This window comes from Natator depressus, chromosome 6, assembly GCF_965152275.1.
Source record: "Natator depressus isolate rNatDep1 chromosome 6, rNatDep2.hap1, whole genome shotgun sequence".
In the NCBI taxonomy this organism is placed as follows: Eukaryota; Metazoa; Chordata; order Testudines; family Cheloniidae; genus Natator; species Natator depressus.
The window spans coordinates 110628150-110652080 of record NC_134239.1 but is presented as its reverse complement, the minus strand read 5'-3'; the positions used below and the strand labels follow the sequence as shown (position 1 = coordinate 110652080).

General features: G+C 38.8%; 1 protein-coding gene and 1 long non-coding RNA gene across 7 annotated transcripts in view; one reads left to right on the top strand and one right to left on the bottom strand.

Annotated features, from left to right (window-relative positions):
• Window positions 1–17032, top strand: part of LOC141989512 (uncharacterized) — a 51541-nt gene extending 34509 nt beyond the window's left edge. Inside the window, exons 2-4 of the long non-coding RNA XR_012640002.1 lie at window positions 5098–5199; window positions 5330–5601; window positions 16610–17032. This is a non-coding gene — a long non-coding RNA (uncharacterized LOC141989512). The remainder of the gene's footprint in view (window positions 1–5097; window positions 5200–5329; window positions 5602–16609) is intronic.
• The window catches only part of TRAF3 (TNF receptor associated factor 3), an 87028-nt gene that overhangs the window by 5328 nt on the left and 57769 nt on the right, over window positions 1–23931 (bottom strand). For 5 of the 6 annotated variants that reach the window (XM_074956288.1, XM_074956285.1, XM_074956287.1 and 2 more), the window contains 5 exons: window positions 23370–23450; window positions 20003–20077; window positions 18011–18103; window positions 12160–12300; window positions 574–748 (listed from right to left, as the gene is read on the bottom strand). In XM_074956288.1, the coding sequence (XP_074812389.1) occupies window positions 574–748; window positions 12160–12300; window positions 18011–18103; window positions 20003–20077; window positions 23370–23450 (565 nt within the window). The remainder of the gene's footprint in view (window positions 1–573; window positions 749–12159; window positions 12301–18010; window positions 18104–20002; window positions 20078–23369; window positions 23451–23931) is intronic. The other variant, XM_074956289.1, reaches the window with a different exon arrangement.

The window sequence follows — 23931 nt, the reverse complement described above, 5'->3', positions numbered from 1 at the left end:
GCCTGAACCCTTAAGAATGATCTACACTGTACTGCTAACTTGTGGTTTTCATCACCTTGTTCAATGTGTGAGGCAATGACCTTATTATTCAAATAGATCTCATTGTTTTCTTTACATCAAACATTCCTCTGTACTAGACATAAAAGACTGTACATTGACACCTGGAAGCATATTTTCAAGTGAATAAAAATAACTGATCTGTTCAATGGGACAATATTACCCCAGAAAGACTTGTCAATACACTGAAAATATTTTATTAAGAAGCTACTGGAATCTATTAGCTTTCTAAGACCAGCTGAGGAAATATTTGCAATTAACTTTCAGTGTAATCAATACTATGTTCAAGGGAACAAAGTAAGATAGGAAAGAAGTCTAAGGTATAGCTAGGAGGGAAAGTGTCATGTCATTAACAAAAAGATTACACACCTAATTTCCTTTTCAAGAAACTGAAGGATCAGCGTTACCAATGTTTTCAAAGGAAAATCACAAAGGGAGTTACATTCAAAATAGCTCATTTGGCTTTTTTTACAGTAGCTGCTGGGCAATACTTTACTTCATTGTGCTTACACTCACCTGTATTTCGAGCTCCTTGTCCTGCAGTTTTATCAACGCTTTCCAGTTCACTCACTCTATTCTGGAGGGACTCCACACTGCTCTTCATGATGTCTGCCTCCTCCCAATTCTGTCGGAAGGGGCGGATCTCTTTATCCAGTTCTTTCAATTTCTCAGCTTGATTGTCTATCACTCGCTTTATGAAACAGTAAAATTTAGTTAAAAGAAAACACAACTACCAGGAAAAGCTGGAAATAATGAAGGTTATACAACGATTGTGTCTGTGACAAAAACCATTTAAAATGAACTCACATCACTTAAATGAACCTTAGTGGTAGCATAATCTAGAGGAACAAGGATGGGACTAAAATAGGAACAGTTTTACTACTGGCTCTGCCCCACTGATCTTCTGGGTAGCTTTGGTTATGACACAACCTCTCAGTTTCCACCAAGTGTGAACAGAGATAACTAATTCACCAGGGTGTTGTGACAAATGAATGTCTGAACAGCACTTTGAAATGAGAAAGTCCTCTGGATGTGCTATTATTATTTTTAGAGCACTGTCAGGATCTCCAGTAAAAATAAGATTTAGGAAAAAGTTAGAAAATTAGTATTTTGGTCTTTGATTACAGAAGCTTGCTTCAATATAAGGTCTTATAATGAAGATTTTATTCATTGTTGAGTTTAATTTGGGTGGGATTTTCAAAAGCATCTAAGTGATTTAAGAGCCAAAAGACAGTAAAACTCATGCTTCTGGTCACTCAAGCACCCTTTGCTCCTAAATTTAAACAGGCCATGAATCCTGAAGGTGCTCCCTGGTTCAGATTTTTACAGTTATTCATAATTTTAAAAAGCCATGAGGTCTTTGTTCAAGAGAAGTGCAGCAAATCTTCTCATCTCTGAAGCAGGCACACTCATCTCATTTCTCAATACTCTATTTTAATAAAAAAATTAAGCAAGGAAAGAAGAGCACACCCACCAGATTGCTTCAAATCTAATACAAAAAATATGGAATGTTTTAGACTGTCACGGCTAATTTAGAACAGCAGGAATTTTAGCCAGAACCATGTATTCAGTTATAGTGTTCAAATGATACTGAAAGTATTTGAAACAAGAAACTGCTTTGGCTACCAGCTACAGTTAAATTCCAGATCTGACTTGATGGTTTCATATAATCTATCAGAGTTTATTAAACATCCCCAGCAAATTTCAAAACGTTTCACTTCTACTTTTTTTTTTTGCACTTTAAATATAAAGACAAGTTCAGTTTATTTTGTGTCTACCTTCTGGGCAGATAACCAAGCATTCAGTGTTCTTTGTGGTGATAACCCTAATGTCCCACACTTCATTCACTTCCCCTTTTGGAAGTTTATTTTAACCACTCAGTTTCAATACATACTGGAAATCTGTAAGGATTAAATGAAGGCTTCAAATTTGACAGTCAGCTAGTAGAATTATTATATTCTATAGGTGTGTTTTATCCTGCTATAGCTAAGAAATACTAAGCTATGTAGTACGTTTCAAGAATAACCGTAACTTTTTTTTTTTTTACATTGATGCTTCAAAATAAGTATGTATGAATCTTGAAATGACAACTATGTGAAGCAAAGCTCTGTACTAAATCAAATGTGTGGATTTGTGCTCCCATCAAATAGATTAATGTCACTGTGCATAGTAATACTAATCACAAACTACAAATACAAAAAAAAATTATTTCACCCTCTGTTCTGGGGCAAAAGACCACAGAGGGGAATAAAACAGAGAACAGCCTTGAGTTGTATCTGTAAAAGGGAGCACACCATGAGATGACCTAACCCAATTGTATAAGAGGATATCAACAAACAGACCAGGAGTTCACAGATTCAGAAGCACACACAAATTTAAAGTATACCCATAAGTTGACTCTTGACTTGTATTCATGGCACTAGAGTTAGACTGCAAGCTCACTGGGGCAGCGGCCATCTTTTTGTTATATGTTGTACAGTGCCTCACACAATGGGGCCCTGATCTTTGACTGGCACCAATAGGCACAATACAAAAAAATAATTTTCAGATGAACCAGGAAGTGCCACTATGGGAAAAATACAGAAAAAAGTATAGGCAAGGTTTTTCCTGGGAACAATGGTGCCAATATGGGAGAAAATTATCCAACTATTGCTTTTTTAGGAACAACTTTTTCTCCACTAAGCCATATTTAATATGCTATTCTTGACCACAATGCATCCAAGTTTACAAAGAGAGTTTTGTTTATTGCCAGAGTGTGTTATATTTTATCCCTCACAATTGTTCAGGATAATTCCAAATACAGTACATGGAAATAGGTCTGTAATCTATTGAAAAGGAGGCTCTGGGATCTTTTGCCTCTCCCCCTGCAGACAGGCAGAGGATTTTCACACTGGGAATACTGACAAACTAAACCTGAATTTAATGCAGCAGTGGAGAATTGTATTTTCTCTAATTATGTCATTAGTCAGCATGCAGATGTCTCACATTGTACTCAAAAATTTTCAAGCAGATATGAATTTTCTATATATGACTTTCTATTTCAACCACTAACTTCTCCAAATTATTAGCACACACAGCTCTATGCCTTCATTAAGCCACACATGCCTTTTCTGAATACTGAAGTTGATGATTTTTAATTTTCTGTAGGTAGATCATTTGTTATAGATATTTTATCCATTTATAAAAATCTTATACATTATTTCTGGACCAGTCCTGGCTACTAAAACTAAGCATCCTTCAGAACTCAAACAGTAGGACTCCAAAAGGATCTTAACAGATTTCATGAAGGAGGAAAGAGACATGTTTTCAGTCAGACAAGGTGGGTGAGGTAATATCTTTTATTGGACCAACATCGGTTGGCAAGAGAGAGAAGCTTTCAAGCTACACAGAGCTCTTCCTCTGGTCTGGGAACGGTCCTTGCTGAGAGCGTCACAGCTAACTACAAGGTCCAACAGATTGTTTAGCATAAGTAGTTAGCACATATTCGGAGGGACCATTCAAGGTGAAATGGCGTGTTAACACCCCGGTAATTATAGGACAAAAAGTGGGATTAGTGGGTTACGGACTGTTGTAATAAGCCATAAATCCAGCGTCTGTATTAAGACCATGATTTTTAGTGTCTAGCAAAGTTATGAATTTAAGTTCCCAGTCAATCATCTCAAGGAGCAATAATTGGTTCCTTCATGGTAATTCTTCTTTTCCTTCTCAGCTCTACCATACTATGCTAAAAGATACTACAGCAATTCCCTCATAGAAGAAAGGTGTAAATCAATAAAGTAGTGCCTGTGTACTGAACAAGTAGGATCCATCGTTACTGCTCAAAGTGAATAACTTCTTCTTCAAGAAGTGTCCCGATGGGTGCTCCACTGTAGGTGAATCCCGAGCAGTATTCCCGATGGAAGGCTGTGGTTTTGGAGTCGAGACTGTTATAGATAACAATACTGTGGAGCTGAAGATAGCATTGGAAGTTAAGTCTCTAGTAATCGCATATTGTTCTACCACAGTATGGAGGAAATCCCCAAGTCGCTGCCTGGCAGATTTCTGGGATGGGAACATTCTTAAGGAAGGTGATAGAGGTGAAAACCCATCTCACAGAATGTGTATGGATTCCGGATGGAGGTATCAAATTGCGAGCATGATAGCAAGAATTAATACAGTATGAGACCCATTTGGAAAGTCTCAGTGATATCACTGCGCCTTTTGACCTGTCCACAATTGAGAGGAAGAGCTCAATAGATTTCTTGAAGGCCTTTGTCCTGTCCAAATAAAAGGCCAAGGCTCTTCTAATATCACGCGTATGCAGGAGAGCCTACCTGTTGTCACGGTGAGGCTTTGGGTAAAATGTGGGAAGGTGAATGAACTGGTTCACGTGGAAAGAGGAGGTAAACTTGGGGAGGAACTTTGGATGCGGCCTCAGCTTGACATTGTCTTTAGAGCCCTGCGCGGAAACAAAATTTTTATGTGCATCCAATCCATGATCCGCAAACACGGTCTGCGGATATCCACATCCGCGGATGCAGATATCCACAGACTTCCAGGGCTCTAGTTATCTTTAAAGAAAATTGTGACGTGGTGGTATGCCATTAATGCCGCTATTTGCACTATTCTCTGTGATGGCTACTAGGAACGCTGTTTAATTGATAGATGCGTAAGAGAACAAGTGATCACAGGTTCAAAGGGCTGTCTAGTTAGGCTCCTTAGATTTTGATTTAGGTCCCATGTGGGGTGCCTGGTTTATGGGAATAGGTTTCCTATGCCATTGAGAAATCTCTGTCACTGGATGGGCGAAAAAGGAGGATCCATCTATATGTTGGCGGCAGGCTGGTGGTGGGTCTAGTCTGTCTCTGTCTTGAGGTAGCTTAGAGATAGCCCCATCCTCTTTAGGCCTAGTATGTAGTCCAGCACAAAGGGGAGGGAGGAAGATACTGGGATGATTTGTTTGGAATTACACCAAACCTGGAATTTTCCCCCATTTTTGTAGGTAAGTGCGGCAGGTAGCTGACTTTCTCCTGCGTAATAACACTTCTTGCACCTTTTTAGAGCAGCAATTTTGTGTGTGTTGGGATCATGACGAAGCCAAGACTTGAGCCACAGAAACCGTAGGCTGGGATGGAGGATTTGTCCATCGTTCTGTGACAGGAGGTAAGGAGTGGGCTGAAGAGGGATTGGTGGACATATTGTTAGCTGTGCCAGGTACTGGTACCACATCTGTCTCAGCCAGGTGGGAGCAATCAGTATAACTTTTGCTTTTACTTTCTATTTTTTAAACAAGATTTTCAGCATCAGAGGAAATGGAGGAAAAGTGTATAGAAGGTCTCTGTCCCATGGGAGAAGAAGAGCGTCTCCTAAGGAGTGTTTTCCGAGACCGGCCTTGGAGCAATAGAGTGGGAATTTCCTGTTCAGCTAAGTGGCAATCAAGTCTATTGTTGGGGTTCCCTAGTGATAAAATATGCAGTGGAGTACTGTTGGGTTCATTTCCCACTTGTGGTCATGTGAGAACTTGCAGCTGAGACTATCTGCTGTTATATTCTGTACTCCTGACAGGTAAGTGGCTGAAATGAAAATATATTGTGATAAATCCACCAATTCCATGGCTTTAGTGCTTCCATGAACAGGGAGGATGATCTGGTGCCCCCTTGATGATTTATATATATAAAAAACATGCACGCTATGTTGTCTGTCATGATTTTCATGTAAGTGTCCTTTATCAGTGGAAGAAAGTGTGCATGAGCATTTCTGACCGCTCTTAGTTCTAAGAGGTTGATATGGAGAGTCCATTCAATGGGGGACCATTTGCCCTGAAGCTTGTGGTTGTTCAGATGGGCTATCTATTATGGATGTGTCCATTGTCAAAAGCAATGTTGCATTTGTGGGCTGGCTTGAACTGTCTCTATGAGAGTGGTCAGGGTGTGAAATCTGTGTCACAGGAGGAATGCTCTCGCTTGTACTGCATCAAGATTGGTCCCTATAAACTCCAACTGCTGTACTAGAATCAAGATCAATCTTTTGCATAGATTTGCAAACCCAATTGTGTGACTATATCCATGATCCTATAGGTGGCCCATAGGACGCTGAAGGAGCGGGCTCTGAGGGGACAGTTGTCCAAGTAAGGGTAAATCACGATCCCGACGGTGCATAGATGAGCCGCTACTACAGAAAGGACCTTGGAGAATACTCTAGGTGTGCATGAGAGGCCGAAGGGAAGTACTCTGTACTGGTAATGGTCCTGACCAAGGGTAAACCTGAGGAATCGTCTATGGATGGCTGGATCAATATATGGAAGTAGGTGTCCTAGAGGTCGAGGGTCAAGAACCAGTCTTCCTGCTCTAGAGATGGAATAATTACTGCAAGTGTGACCATCTTGAATTTTTGTGCCTTCAGGTAACTAGTTTAGTGTTCTTAGATCTAGTATGGCTCTCCAACCTCCTTTTCTCTTGGGAATTAGGAAATATTGGAAATAAAAGCCTTTGTCTCTGAAGCATACAGGAATGGGTTCTATGGCTCCTAAGCATAGTAGGTGATCTATTTCCTCTCTTTACAGTCTCGTGAGAAAGGTCCCTGAAGAGGGATGGTGAGGGAGGGTGGTGACGTGGATAGAGTAACCTTGGAAATGATCTCCAAGACCCATCAGTTGGAAGTTAGTATTCCCAGTGTTGGAGGAAAAGAGCGAGGTGACATCCAAAGGGATGTGAAAGCTTGGTAGGCTGCAGCTGAAGTTGTGGGGAGTGGTCTCTAAGGCCCTCAACCAAGGCATTCAAACTGGTGTTTTGAGGTCTAGGGCTGAGATGCTAAGGATTGAGTGGTGATGGTTTATGCCTTTGAATCCTAGGCTTCTATATCGCTGTGGCTCATAGTAACACTGTGGTGACAAGTATTGGGGCAGTCGGGATCTATAGGATGATGGAGGACTGAATTTCTATTTCTGTCCTGGTGTGTAGATCCCTAGTGAGGGCAGTGTGGCCTAGAGTCCTTAAGGGTATGGAGTGAGGCATTGGTCTTGTCTTTAAAAAGTTTGGAGCCCACAAAAGGGAGCTCCTCGACAGTCATTTGTACCTCTTTCGGCAGTCCTGAGATTGTAACCACGACGCCCATCACATCGCCACCACCGTTGATACCAAGCGGGCTGCTGTTTCCGCAGCATCTAGTGTGGTCTGGAGCACTGTGCTTGTTACTAACTGACCCTCATGTATGATTGCTTGAAATTGTTTCCATTGTGTGTCTAGCAAATGGTCAATAAATGTATTAAGCTTAGCATAGTTGACGTGGTTGTACTTCCCCATTAAGGCTTGATAATTTGCAATCCTGAATTGCAAAGTTGCTGAGGAGTATCCCTTCCTACCAAATAAATCAACTCTTTTCCAGTCTCTGTCATAATGAGCGGATTTAGTATGATGCTGTTGGCCATGGGAATTCACAATATCCACAATGATGGAGTTAGGTGGAGGGTGTGAAAAAAGGAATTCTGCATCCTTGGAGGACACATAGCACTTTTTATTAGCCCTTTTACATGTTTGTGCGGTAGAGGTTGGCATTTGGCAAATGACCTTTGCAGGATCTAGAAGTGCCTCATTGACTGGGAGGGCAAGTCTTCAGGAGGAAAAGGAGGTGTGCAATATATCCACTAACTTATAGTGGGTATCTTTCACTTCCACCAGCAGAATCTTGCTGGAGGATTCTCTGCTCCTTGAAGTCTTTAAACCATGATTTGAGGACTTCAATAGCTCAGACATAGGTGATAGGTTTATCACAGAAGTGGGTGGGTGAGATTCTGTGGCCTGCATTGTGCAGGAGGTCAGACTAGATGATAATAATGGTCCCTTCTGACCTTAATATCTATGAATCTGTAGTGTGTCTACCACTCTTTTTGAAACTTGAACTTTAAACTTGAAATAGTTTAAAATTATCCACCATGGATGGTGGAGGAGGCATCACCACCTCGTTTGGGGAGAAGGAGGAGATATTCATTGGTGGTGTAACCTCCTCCTCTAGCCTGGCCTCTTGCTCCTCAAAAGTTTCTTGAGGTTCTGGGGCTCTAGATACAGAAGCTGAAGAAGACAGTCTTATCAACTCTTGGTAGGAAACACCAAATGTCCAAGAAGTAGGATGCCTGTGGGCTGCCCATGAGTCCCAGTATGGCCACTGGGGTGATGGAAAGGGCATGGGTGGTGGTTCCCAGGGGCAGCCATACCAGGAGAATTGAGGCTCAGAACAAGGGTATAATGGGGAGTGCCCTGGTTGATGCAGAGATGGCCCACGGTGTGAAGGCTGTGAGAGGATATCACCTTGGTCACTATCTGAGTCCTGGCCCTGGTACCAAGCAGCAGGGACTCTGGAGTCTCAGCCACCATGACATCACTAGAAAAAGGAAACTCCCATGGCACCGCAGTGTGATTGGTACTGACAGGGCTCGTCTGTGTTGACTCACTGGTGCCGACTTGCTGGTACCGAGAAAATTGGTGGAGATCTTGAGCGAGATGATCGGCCCAACAGGGGTTATTTGGAAGTAGTTGGCACCATAGGTTTCCACTTTGGTACCATCATCACAGAGATGGTATGGTCTTTGCTCTTGCCTTTGACGGGCAATACTGCTGCTTCAGAGCCTGTGCCCTTCAGGTCTTTAGGCTTATAGGCAGTGTCTGCACCAAAGGACCTATCTGACCTATGGTACCGTTTTTCAGAGCTGTTTGTGCCGCCAGTGCAGAGGTGACCAACCATGCCATGGATCTCCTTTGGCTGGTCAAGAGCTCAGTTTGAAGGCTTGCAGCCCTCTTTCTGGAGACTTTGCGAGGGTAGTCAGAAGATTTCCTCCTCATCTCTCTCTCAGAAGTTGAAGAGTCCGGGGACGACCTTTACCATGGAAGGGACTCAGGACTGGGGTCAGATGTCAATTTAAGAGCACCGTCCATGAGGAGGGGTTTCAACTTTAATTCCCAGTTCTTTTTGGATATAAGCTTCAATTGTTGGCAGAAGGTGCACTTCTACGGAATGTGAGCCTTTCTGAGGCGCCGAACACCACAATAGTGTCCATCTGTAACTGGTACTGCTCCCTACAGGAGAGGCATTGCTTAAACACAGGAGAACTGGGCATGCCCCTTACTGAGGGCAATTCCCAGACAGGGGAAAAAGGGGGAAAACAGGGATAAAGAAATTTTATTTTTTTTAATTGGGGGGGGGGGGGGAGAAGAGAACCTAACAGAAACCCTAAAAGCTAAGAAAAAGAAATGGAAACTCTAATAGGAGCTAGGAAAGTGAACTCTAAAACTCTGAGGAAAGAGAAAGTGGACTGCTATGTGCTCTGTCTCTGACCATGGGCGGCTGAGAAGAAACCGAGGACAGTTCGCCCCTCCAGCACGAGTTAGCCTTGAGGCAGAGCACGAGGGAGGGAGAGTGCATGTATGGGCCAAACAGACACTTATCTAAAATCTGTGACCAAAGGTGCAGGGACGCAGACACACCTACAGTGGAACACCCATATGGACACTACTGGAAGTAGTTTAAAGTTCTAGAAAGACTTGGCTTTTCTAGAGCATTACCATCCATTGATAATGGAGATTTAAAACACAGGCTGCTTCCATGAAATGGTGGCTGAGAAAATAGTTTGTAACGCCTTTGCAAGCTGATGAAACCGAATCAAAGAAAGTATTAAAATTTACCTTGGAGACCAGTACAGAGAAAATTAGACTGAACCAAAAGGTCCTAAGTGCTGAGGTTCCTGCCAGCACCCAGATGCCTTTTGATGCTTTTATGCTCAGAAGAACTGTTAAGAATGCTGTTGCCAAAGTGACTTGCAGAGCAGACAACAATACCAATTGTAATCAATGAAACACAGCTGTTCCCAATACTAAGGAAGGTTGAATGGCAACTAATACTGATATCATACTGAAAGTTATCAGTACACGTAGGACTCAAATGCTGAACAATTAATGCCTGTCCAAACACAGATTGTACAGATTACACTACACTGTAAGTATTTGTGGCTTTGGTACTTCAATGGCTGCTCAACACAGTCTGGAAGAATAGCTCACAACAGGTAATTAATGCTTTTAGCTCCTATTGGATGACAGAGACTGGCCAAAGAATTCATAGGAAATCAAACTAGGATATATTCATAGACTGCCCTTGCAGATTTGATGGAGACCAGAATTTCAGCACGTGGGAGAAATCAGACTGAAGTAACATTAAGCCACTATTTGACTTGGAATAATGAAGGCGATAGGACAAGTAAGGGGCGGACGGGACTCTTCAATCTCCCTCTACCTCCAAAGGGCCATCTATTTGATTTGGATTAAAATGGATTTCTTTAAAACACAAACCCCTTCTAAACAGAACCAGACCAGTGCCATGGCTTGAGCAAGTTTGAAAAATTACAATAAGTTGCCAAGACCTCATTAAACATTGCTATACCTTTTCCTATATTTCCTTTCCCATCCTTACCCATTAAGAGAGAACTGCATGTAAAAAGACTTTCACTTTCAAGATAACCTACCTCATTCTAGAGCAGTGGTTCTTAAACTTTTGCATTGGTGACCCCTTTCACAGAATTAGCCCCTGAATGCAACCCCCCCCCATAAATTAAAAACACTTTTTTTATATTTAGCATGATTATAAATGCTGAAGGTGAAGCGGGGCTTGGGGTGGAGGCTGACAGCGCAAAACCCCCCATGTAATAATCTCATGACCCTCTGAGGGGTCCCGACCCCCAGTTTGAGAACCACTGTGCTACAGTCATGCAGCAGTGAATAAAGAGGCACACATACATTTAAAGCACACCAATAAATCGACTCTTCACATTTATTCACGGCACTAGAGTTAGATTGCAAGCTTGTTGGGGGCAAGCATCATATTTTTGTTATATGTTTTTACAGCGCTTTGCACAATGGGGTCCTGATCTCTGACTGGGGTCCATAGACACAATACAAAGAAATACAATAATAAGTTTCCAATGCACCAGGAAATGCCAAGATAGGAAAAATACAGAAAAAGTATGCCACTACCCTGAATTACTTCCACAGTGTTGGAATGCAATATTGCAAGCATTCCACCATATCTTTGGCCACCACCTAAGCAGAGTCAGGCAGCATCACTACTTGAACAGGAGAGGCCAAGATACAGGTGTTGTGGGAGGTAGTGCTGATGTTTCAAATAGATGGGACTTCTAGGTGGTACTGAAGCAATGTCCCCAGCATAGTGGTTTAGGGACACTGTCCTGTTGGACATGCCAACTTTTGGAAGAGACATAAAACTGAACCCCCGTGATATTCTTGTTTGGGTATTTACACTCTGCCTACAATACCTACATTTCTCTTGGAACATTAACTGGATATGACACTTATCTACATTCTTTTGAAAATTGATATATACTACTGCAGTGTGCAGTTAAAGCTGCTATGTTCCACTCTAGAGGTGGATGTGTCAGAATGTTGTTTGCAACGGTGCCTTTATACAATAGCTTATAAAGGGATCCTTGGGGGTGAAAAGGTACTATTTTCTCTGAAAGGATCATGGACGAAGTCACAAGATATATGAGAGAAAAACCATCTACTCAAACGCAGTGCACAGACTTGCACTGACTGTATAGGGGTGAATTTCACCCATGATGAATATCTTCTTAAGTACCAGTAAGGAGAAAGGAAATACAGAGTGAGCATAGGACAGTTTAAAGGGATTTAACTGGCCTTTGCTTCAAGTTTGGCAAGTGGTCTGTTAAGCAGATTTTTGATTTACACAGCAGCAAAAAGTAATTAAATTCTTAGGATTACAATTGCTTCTCTGACCAAGTGTTATTTAGCTTTAAACTATTTTTTTAAAAATTAGGCTTTTCATGCAATACAGTTTTTTTTTTTTTTTTTTTTTTAAAGTGGAGTAGTCAATTTAACGTTTTAGTGAAAACTTTTTAAACCCATCAAGAGATTTACATATGAAAAACCAGCTACTGAGCAGGAAAAAAGGTATATTTCAAAACTTTATTTTATAATATTGTAAATGCCTCCTTTTGAGTGAAACTTTTTTTTTTAATTAGAACACCTCACTTTGCAAGCGTAAAGGCACAGAACAGAAGCTACTGTAATTGTTGTTTTAATGGGGAGAGTCTAAAATTCTTACCTGTAAATGAAGTATTTTAGATTCATTATTCCGCAGCATTTCCTTCTGTCTTTCAATTTCTATTTCAAAGCTACAAATCTGATTATGTAAAGTTTGTATACTCTTGTTCTTTTCCAAACTTTCATTCTGGAGCATGGCCACCTGGAAAAAATTCTACAATTACTCCTGCCAAAACTTGTGAAAAATACCTGCAACTTCATTTTTTAAAACTGTCCTAGAGATTTCCCCTTAAGCTCAGAAGAGAGATCCTAGCAAAATCTCTCTCTATGGCTAAAATACTACCAGAAAAATCTGAAGTTTCTAATAATTTTCCCCCCACTCCCACAGTGTTGTACTGATACAACCTGGCCTAATAAATGAGAAAAGGCGATATGCAAAAGCAGCAATAAATCTTACTTCTAAACACAACTGTTTATGTGGGTCACTATTTAATAGGTCAGCGTCCAGGCTTTCGCCTCACTCCTCGACACGGAGGTGGTTAGACATACAGAGGAAGCAACCTATTTAGTTCCAGATTGGGGTTGGCGATACTAATATTGCTTAAAGAGAAATGCCAAAGAAAAGTAGCACTGAAAAGGCCTATGTAGGAAGGAGGAAGATTAGTAAATTCTACTCTCTCAATCTAAGTCCTAATTTAAATGAGCTCACTAACTATGGTAATTGTGTGGCAATGGATGGCTGTGTACCAAAGAAAGGTGGTCAAAGCAGCTTAACTAATATTACTGTAGATAGAATCTGTGCAGTCCAGAGCAAACCCAAAAGAGTCTACTAGCACCCAAAGAGACAAAGAGGATGCACAGAGTGTTAGTGATGATATTCTTTTTCTGTATGGGCACACCTTTTCATAAATATTATTTGTTTGTGACTGGTTTTCATTTTAAGCCATCAGCCACGTTATTGGAATACTATGTGGAACATCTATCAGGAGCCACAAGGAGCGTATAAAAGAGTGTAAGCAATCTATTCATCACTAGTTTTGTTGCTTGCATGTGTTACACTTTTACACAATTTCCTTCTGGCAAGAAGTATGCATGAGCTATAGGAGACAGTCAAGGTGGGTGAGGTAAATTCCTGGGACCAACATGGCTACAATTACACTGCATATATTATCTATATGTTATTCAACAGTACAACAAAGCATCTGACATCTAGACAATGTTGGACTCATTACATCTCAGCATTGCTTCTGATAGACAGACAATACAAAACACCATTTTTGATCCAATTAAATAAATGTAGAAGTTCCTCTTTCAGACTAATTATTTTACACCGCATTCAAACAATAAAACTAAAAAACCCCAAGACAACCTCTAGTGCTTCTCAGGTTCAGACGCCCTTGACTTATACCATAAGGTGGCCATGCCTCTTGGTGCCCCACCACTTCTGCTGTTTTAAAACCTTGTTTCAGTATTTTCCGCTGTTGTCACTTCACTGCCAGGCCCAGAGTCAAGAACTAGATCTTTACAAGGCAAGATAAGAAAAAATGATTTCCATTCCCACAAAATGGAACAGTCGCTGAAGACCCATACAAATTAACAGTGCTCAACAGCACTGAAATCTTAAGGGGACAAGATCCCACCCAAAAGGTATGCATGTTGGAACGAGATCCTGTACCACATTTCTACAAGGACACAAGAAGGCCTAGTAGAAATAAGGCATAAAGCGGATTTTTTCTCCTTACATTACAGAGAGAGAAAACTGCCAATCACCGAAGGAAAGCATGCCCAGTGTACCGGCGATAGTTTTCAAGAACAGTTTAACCATGTGAAAGTTTGCCTTCCACATAAATCAGACCTTCTGGGTTTCTACTCTAATTTGTGCATCCAACTTTTCCTTAATGAATCAGAGTTCTTGACTTAATAGTGACATTTCCATTCCCTTTCTTTCATTATTTCCTCTCCATACCCCCTGATCACAAGCCCGTTGCACTTGTGCTGCTGGTATTATATTTCCATTTTTATGTAAGTTACAGATATGCCCTGTCTTGTACTGAGATTTTCCATACAGTTTACAGGGTCATATCCTGCAGTCCTTAGTCAGACAAACCTCTCATTACACCAAATGTAATCTGAAAGTAACTCATGCATGAACAGAGATAAATAAATATACAGGATTCAAATTTCATTTGGCTTGTGCCTTTTGAATTTGAGTATATCAATTTTAAAATAAGGGAACACAAAAAGAAACAAAACTATTATCAGTATTTTACGTACTGTACCTGAAATCAAGAATCATGAATTTTCTTCACTTACTAGTCATATTTCAATGTTACAGTGCATGCTATTTTGCTGTCTTCCAAAGCATTTAATCAATTAAGGTATTATTTTATTATTTCAGAATTCTATTATGGGAAACCAATTCACGCTCCCAAATAAGAAATGAAAACATTTCTCATTCCTTACAAGACTGGATTAGTTATCTCCACATTTAGATCACATGACACGGCTTTTGTATTTAAGCATACATAGCAGGATTTATTAGAGAAGCTACAAAATTTGAATTGAGTCACGATTCCCAGCATCCCAAAATTCCAGGGTATTCTGATTCAGGCTTCTAGTTTGTCCCACTACAAAGAAAGACTCAGATCATGAAATTCAGATTCCCTACTACCAAACTTTTGATTTAAAATTTGTTTAATCTCTTTACTTTTTGTCAACAGCAATATTCACTTACTGAGGTGATCATTTAGCAAATGCTTTGGAAGGGACTATATACAGCAAGCCTGAAGGTTTTCAGTTTGTACACCACTTAGGTGTTCTGTGTCATCAAAGAATCATCCTGAATGGGAGCAGTTAACTTCTTTTATTTCCTTCCATTCAAATCCAGTTAAGTACATAGGATGAAATTCTGGCCTCTCTGAGCTCAGTGGCTAAACTTCCTTTGGCTTCAAGGAGGCCAGGATTTCACCTATATTCTTCAGCAGAAGTTCCTTCTCTGCCCTAACGCATTCAGTGCCATGAGTTAGTGTCCTCTCCTTCCAGTTAAAGTAAGCCACAATCCATTTTATTACACCTCTCGACAATAAAATCACTGACATGTGATATGTGGTTAGCTATTCTGGTAACTTGGCACTGTCCTGGGATTTCCAGTGATTCAACTCATTTATTATGTATAGGAAGAAGTTTACAAAGCAGGAAGTGCAAAAAGACAACAGTGATAAGCAATTATGTCCTAAGACTGAAAAAAAATTGCACGGAGGCATTTATTTTCTTACCACTAAAAAAAGAAAAAGATACAGAATTGCTCAACCGTTTTTAAATGATACAGCACATATCAGGGCAATTGCAATTCTTTTAAAGTGCAGTATGGAAAATAAGAAAAATATACTGTAAGTCACAGGGAAGAGGCTCTCTTTAATTATGTAAAATAAATTTTATAGCTTGACTCAAATTAGCAAAAAAGGAAATAAGAATATGAACCTGTATTTGTTAAAGCTGAAACATTTACAGCACCTACACTACCACTAAATTATGGGAATTTCTTCTTAGATTTGAAGGTGATGGTAAACTGAGATGATGTTCTCCTCTCCAGTGAAACTAAAATTTACACACAGAAATATACCTGAATCAAAGCACACTAGAATCCTCCTGCGCAAAAGAAACTGTTTTCTAGTTGGGCTCTGAAGAAAAATGCTAGCACAACAGGGAAATTGCTCTCCACATAGTTCAGTGAACTCTGGCAAATAAACTTCTGTAGACTGACTAAAGTCATAGGCTTACATCTCCATTTGCCAGCGGGCTCTCATCTGGATTGCTTTCACCTTTCTCTTACTTTAATATATGCCTTCACATAATTCACTCCCACTCAAAGGCAGGCTAAAGAGGCTCCGGACTTTTCTACTTTTAGGTTTAGGAGAATTTGTTCAGAAACATCGGATTTAAAAAAAAAAAAAAAAAAAAAAAAAAAGAAGGAGTACTTGTGGCACCTTAGAGACTAACAAATTTATTTGAGCATAAGCTTTCGTGAGCTACAGCTCACTTCATCGGATGCATACAGTGGAAAATAAAGTGGGGAGATTTATATACACAGAGAACATGAAACCATGGGTGTTACCATACACACTGTAACGAGAGTGATCATTTAAGGTGAGATATTACCAGCAGGAGAGCGGGGGCAGGGAGGACCTTTTGTAGTGATAATCAAGGTGGGCCATTTCCAGCAGTTGACAAGAACGTCTGAGGAACAGTGGGGGGGGGTGGGGGTGGAATAAACATGGGGAAATAGTTTTACTTTGTGTAATGACCCATCCACTTCCAGTCTCTATTCAAGCCTAAGTTAATTGTATCCAGTTTGCAAATTAATTCCAATTCAGCAGTCTCTCGTTGGAGTCTGTTTTTGACGTTTTTAGGTCTGTAATCAAGTGACCAAAGAGACTGAAGTGTTCTCCAACTGGTTTTTGAATGTTATAATTCTTGATGTCTGATTTGTGTCTATTTATTCTTTTACGTAGAGACTGTCCATGGCAGAGGGGCAATAGACCGCTATTCCTACCTACATGCCTCCAGCTTTTATCCAGACCACACCACATGATCCATTGTCTACAGCCAAGCTCTACGATACAACCGCATTTGCTCCAACCCCTCAGACAGAGACAAACACCTACAAGATCTCTATCAAGCATTCTTACAACCACAATACCCACCTGCTGAAGTGAAGAAACAGACTGACAGAGCCAGAAGAGTACCCAAAAGTCACCTACTACAGGGCAGGCCCAACAAAGAAAATAAGAGAACGCCACTAGCCATCATCTTCAGCCCCCAACTAAAACCTCTCCAACGCTCTCCTGCTGGTAATATCTCACCTTAAGTGATCAGTCTCGTTACAGTGTGTACGGTAACACCCATTGCTTCATATTTTCTATGGATATAAATCTCCCCACTGTATTTTCCACTGAATGCATCCGATGAAGTGAGCTGTAGCTCACGAAAACTTATGCTCAAATAAATCTGTTAGTCTCTAAGGTGCCACAAGTACTACTTTTCTTTTTGCCAATACAGACTAACACGGCTGCTACTCTGAAACCATCGGATTAAAAGTAATTCAGTATTTGGTTAAGCCACCAAAATAATGTTTTTATTTAAAACACTGACCCTCTTAAGACCTGTCACTTTAAAATGGGTTGCCTCATTTCACTATTGATTGGGTGCAGCACTGACACATATTTTGAAGTCAAAGCCTACGAAAGGCCTGCTTTAAATGCTCTAAATTAAGTCATTCAAAGGACTTGAAGCTGTTAGTGAGGTGATCTGCCGCATCTGGTCTCCCAATAAATTCCCTTAAGTCCCCAAAACTCTTTTAAAGACAAGAGTTCCAAGTGAGCATTGCACAATGAGAACTTAGTTAGATCCAGCATCAGAACAGAAACCAGCCTGCCTGAGAGTAACACAGAATGTCAATTAATAAAAGTCTCTTCAGGCCAAGAAGCTTGGAGAGCTCTTGATAAATTTAAAATAAAAATGAAGCCGGTTCAGTATGTGGAGTTTTCCAGGATCTGATCTCCAGAAAAATACACAGGTAGATGCAGCTCCTAACACTGCAGTACTTTTCCTAACCGTCTCTTTCATAAGAAAAAGGAATTGAAGGAGAAATTTAATGTCAGCTGGTTTGATAACTTAAATATTAAAATACTAAATTCATAGCAACACGTGAATAAAAATTACATATTTACTCGTGAAGCCAATTTTCTTCTTTTATTGTAATAAAATTGATGTTACACTGACTCATTTTACCGCTTTTTGAGCCTACTAGTGGTTTAGCTGTATTTCCAAACAGCTTCTGAACAAAAGTGTTTTCCTCTATTTTTATAGAATTTAAAAAAATTAATGAAAATTAAAGTGAGTAGAAGATATACCTTATTTTCTAGAGAATTACTCCATTCTTTCAATAAATTTACATGCTGCACTGCTGAGCTGGCTTCATGTGCTTTAATTTGCTGATTTGTTCCCTGTGACAACAAAGAATTTATACATTTTAGCCAATTTCACTTTTTTTAAAAAAAACCAATAATATAACACAAGACTATAAAACCAGCACTACATATATTTTGGTACACAGATGTACTTTATAAAAAATATAAATAGAGCGGAAATCTACTTGGGAACTTATGAAAGAAGTGAGAGATACATTTAAAAACAAGTGTTTTATCCAACTGCTGTATATTTCCATTGTACTTATTTATCAGAGGAAACAAAAGTGGAGAAAAGATTTACAAAATCAATTGTTTAGAACCATCTCTAGAAACTTTTATAATAAAGAAATCAGAAAACAAGTCACATAACTCAAACATCTGATTCCACAAATAATAGCTTTAACCATTTTATAAATTACTGTAAAGTTTCCATTGATGTGAATATGAAAGAAAAACAGTTAATGTACATTTATCATCACTGGAAACTGCCAACTTTGTAGAATCTGTCAACTAAAAGAGTTTACAGTGGCTAATTTGCCATTATAGAAAGTTAGCAAGACACATCCATTGTTGCTTTATGATGTTCAGATTTCCTGCCCCTTCATAATCTGCAAATGTTGGTACAAATAACCACTGTAAGTTTACAAAACACACATAGATAATATACAGAGTACATAAGATGCAGATCATGTTACCTTCTACTTCACACTATACTTCAGCAAATATTTTGCAAAGCATTTTATATCTGTTTAGATGCTAGATATGTTGCAAGCAACTGGAAAAGTTTCAATGATCTTCAATGTATATACTCTATATAAAATATTCAAAAATATATATGTGGATATATGTACATATATACACACATATACATACATAAAAAGAATGAACAGTGATACATAAGACATAACAGTGGGCAGTGCTACATCATTAATTATTTCTACAGTTGAGAGAGGAACTGTGCTTTTTGTGTTTAAATTGTTGAATGCTTTCTTTTTTACACTGGCAGAATATTAAGGGACTGATCAAAAGTCCTTTGACGTTAATGGGAAAAGACTCTCATTGACTTCAATGAGACTTAAAACAGGCCTTGAGATATCAATGGGAAAGAAGGTTTATAGGAGTGTTGCACAGAGATTGCACATGTACACAAAAATCTAGTTTCATAGGTAACAGTGAGCTTCAAAATTATGGCATTTAATTTGATAAATTCCGTTTTTCCTGTCAGCAGCTTTTAAATTTTTACTGTAAAACTGTCAGAATTCGCTGACACTCTCAGATGCATGGTATGAAAAGTAAGATATTGCAAATATGGAAATAACAGTGTTGAAACTACACAAAGTTTTTTCTTACTTTGTGGTGACTTCTAGGATTTAATCTGCAATTTTTATTAATTCTATGCTGTGGTTTGACTATGCACCTATAGGCACACACACACATATATACATATGTATATATGAATGTACATAAAACAAACATTCTAAGTGGGCCAACCTATTTTTAATCATACCGTATATATTCACAGGCGCAAACAGAAGAAATTAAACAAATTTAATTTGGGAAAAAATTAAATAACTTCCATAGAACAGCTGAAATTACTAGACAGCTTGTGGACAGAAAAAAATGACTATTTTTCTCTTATTTCAAAGAAGAGAAAAGTTAAAGTTCTTAATGTAATAATATCTTCTGATCTCAGAATCTGTAACTGGCTAACTGAAATTCCAAGATATTGCCAGTATGTGTATGTGCTTTTTATAATTTTATATATATAAAAATATATGCAAAAACGAACACCTGCTGCATAGCCTTAATCACTCATGCAACTGGATGAATGATTCTTAACCAAGAGTAGAGAAGTCCAGAACTTTCACGTCAAAATGTTAAATTTTCTTATTGCAGACTTTCATCAATTGGGAAGTATAATTGTTATATACTGACCTGAAAAGTGCAGCCATAACGCTTAAAACTACAGGTACTTGGGGCATTAATACATTCTGACAAATGTGCATTCAACTGCAATAGGAAAAAAATGTGAGTTTTGGCAGAAAACGTTTGCATGATAATGCTCAGAACATATAAAGGGCACAGATTATCAGATTTGTATTGTGTGCCATTTGTAAAACATACAGTACATGTGTGCATATTATCTCCACTCTTACTCAGAGTGCATAAACTGTATATACACATGTAACCACACGCACATGCCAATACAATATACAGAGACACATTTAATATACAGTGAAACATCCACTGAAGACCATTCCTGTAGGCAACCCCATTAAAAAAAAATGCCACTTTAAAGAAACCCAAGGCTTTCCATACATTTTTGTTTGACTTTAATTAAAGGTCAATCTTTACTTGACAAATGATTTTTGCTGGTCTGTTGGGTAGTCACTTGAGACCAGTTTCACTGTAGTAACATACGCCTTTTCTAACTCTAGTTTCCTTAGGAACAGATTGTCAAAACATGACATGCAATTCTCAATATCAGAATTTAAAATAAAACAAAACTAAACAATGAAGACTGTAAACAAATACTGCATGAAACAGACAAATACTTTATACCAGGGTGCAGTTGAGTCACATTTATAATGCAGTACACAGGATTCAATGTTTTAAAGTAGGAAAAGGCCTGTATTTTGCACAGATCCAATATTCTGAATGATGATAAACACAGAAAATAATTTGTCCTTTAAAATAAAATCACAGAAGTATATACACAGAGCCATAATGAAATGCAGCCATTTTTAGGGGACAGGGCAGGAGAATGATGCAAACTGCCTAAGAGCTGGAATGAAGGGCCATATTGTAAAGGACACCATGACAAACCTCACCTCTTCTGACAAGTGCCTTAAGATCTTTATTTCCATACAGAGCAGAGAGGACCTAGGGGCCAGATCCTCACCTGGTGTAAACTCTTATACCTCCACTGAGTTCAAGATATTTAAAAAGACCTGCACACAGTAAGCCCTCTGGTCCTCAATTCATCCACCTCCAGAAAAAGGCCTGAACTGATCCTGCCTGCATATGAAACTGTGGTGCTAAAGAAACAAGGGTTTTCAAATCTAATTTTGAGATGCTTAACTCATCCCCCCCCCGGCATATGCAACATCTACTTTGTTTTAACAACTTGCTGTAGAAATTCACAATGAAAGTTCAAAAGAAACATTTCAGAAAAAAAATAAAAATCAGGTAAGAAAAAGTACATGTGCTATACAAAATTTCGGGGGGGGGGGGGGGGGGGGGCACGGCTTCTTTCACCTCCTCAGAACTAAGGACTGTGTCAACCAGTAACCATTCACACATAGTAAGAGTTGCGATTATTCTATAAGATATCATGTTCACTTTTTGTACGCTATTGAGAATGAGAAAATGGTGTATTGTGCCAAACTGTTAGGCAGGCATTTGCCTATATCACCTTAGAATGGCTGTCCCTAATTATCCAACTGGGCTTCATTTTCTTAACATCAGAAAAAAATGAAATAGTCAACAAAATGATGCAGGGCAAGATGGCAGCTGGTTAAAATCCAACCCTACCAACAACTTTTAGAATCCAATTCCGCCAACCCTTCGCATCAAGACTTGTGCTTATTGATGTGAGTTGACCTATTGTTTTTAATGGGACAATTCACAGTAGTAAGGACTTCATTCTTAAGTCCCTCACTACTCAGGACAGCAATTAAGCATTTCTTATTGACTTCAGTAGGATTTAAGAACATGTATAGGTGTTATTATGAGAAGGAGTGCTTTCCTGAATCAGGATCTCAGTTGGTTAATATATACTGGCAGAACTGAGCCCCAAAGGTGGCCCTCCACTTATATTATTAGACAGATGCCTAGATCATCTTCTCAAGAGCATAATGTTTATTAATAATGCACAAGGCCTAGTATACATTTTAGATTGCACATTCCTTGGGGCAGACAGAGTTGGAAAGTACCTGGCACACTTTGGGCACTAAATATGATTATTCACTTACTGTAACACTACAATGATGTATTCCTATGTCAGGAGAACATACTCCATTAGATTTTTTGGGTTATCAGTGAAAAAAGATACCTCAAAAATGAGTTTAAAAAAAATGACAATATTTTAAGGAGTGCTGGAGACAAATATGTGCTCCCCATTCTAGATCATACAAAAGGATTTATTTTTAGAAAAATATGCACATCAGCCTTTACAGATACTACTAATATTGGATCAAATAAAGGAATACATTCAAACACCACAAGATACAAAAGAAATTTATCGGCTCAAAATATTAACTGAATTTTCTACATATGTTAGAAGCTTTAGTAGCCTGTTGCACCTGATCACAGGAAATGCCATACTGGAACAGACCAATGGTCCATTTACACTATAGCAATAGCAAACATCAAGAGGAAATTTCTTCATCTCAGTTACTGGTAAATTTTACCATAAAGCAGTAATTTTATCCCAATCGTATGAAATACAGACACTAAATATTAAATCCTTTCTTGAATAAGATTAAACTATTTACTTAACATTTATCCTGTGGCAGTGAGTTTCACAGTGTTTCCTTTTAGACGATTTAAACTTGGTGCCTCTTAATTTAATCAAAAGTGCCCTCTTGTCCTTGTATTGAGTATGCATTTAGCTGACTAAGCATCAGCTAAATCGGTTTAACTGAAATATTTCTAAAGCATCTATACCACCATGACATCTAAGTGTCAGGCCCTTTATTCTCCTTCTTTGCGAATTTAACAGTCCTAACAATATTTTTAATCTCTTGCATGGACCAACTCCACACAACAGCTGTTCAATATCTGCTATGATCTTTTCTGAGATGAGGACACCAAAATCAAAACAGCATTTAAGGTCAGGATGTACCTTTGGCTTATATGCCATATGATGTCTCATGTCAGTATATGCTACTATATTTTAGATTTATCATTCTATTTGAATATTGAGACTTGAAGAATACATGCTGCCTAACACTACCCAAAGGTTCTGCTCTACTGGCCTCGATAAGTGCTTCTAACTCAGTTTTCATTGAGAGAGATAAAAGCTAATCTTTTTTGACAAACCATGTGTAATAAATACAGAAAATTAAGGAAGTAATTTCTGAAAGATAATTTCCTAAGAAATCACTAAAAAAATTATTAAAAAATTATCACACTTAACTGTAGTGGTAGATAAGCCTTTTCTTTAGATCTCACATCGTAATAAGGAAATGGCTTCTGGCAAAATTCTTGCGAGATCTTACTAACAACAAAGTTCTAAGGTGAACACTGTTGAACAGGGATTTATTTAATTTTTAGCACAACTCTGGGCATGACTTCTTACCTCCCTTCTCAAGAGTGATGTAACACTGCATTTATGAGGACATGAAACCGCGACAGAGGGACAGTCTGTATCTTCATGTTTCTAAAAGAAAAGAAAAAAGGCAAATTACAATTTATACTTTATCAATATTTAAAATTACAAACCATTTTATAACAGGACTTGCCTGAAAAAAGAAGTAACTTACCATGCTGTAATTAAAAATATATATATTCACATGGTGCTATACAGTGAGCAGTACAGTTAACATGGCTACTTCATGTTTGTACAATGTTTGGAAGGAACAAACACAGATGTTACGTTTTCAGTTGATATATATTTCTCAACTGTTTTTGATTCAGAAAAATAAAGGATTTATCATATTTTCCTGTGGAAAGAAGAGCAGTTTACATCATCCTTTATCAATAAAACCTCAATAAAATCGAAGTTCTCTATCCCACGAAGCAGGTAGGAGAGTGCGCATTATTGGAAAAGATAATTGCCAAGACAATATTCCTTCCAATATCACCATACAGTGCATTGGAAAGCTCTTCAGATATTTATCATAGAATATCAGTGTTGGAAG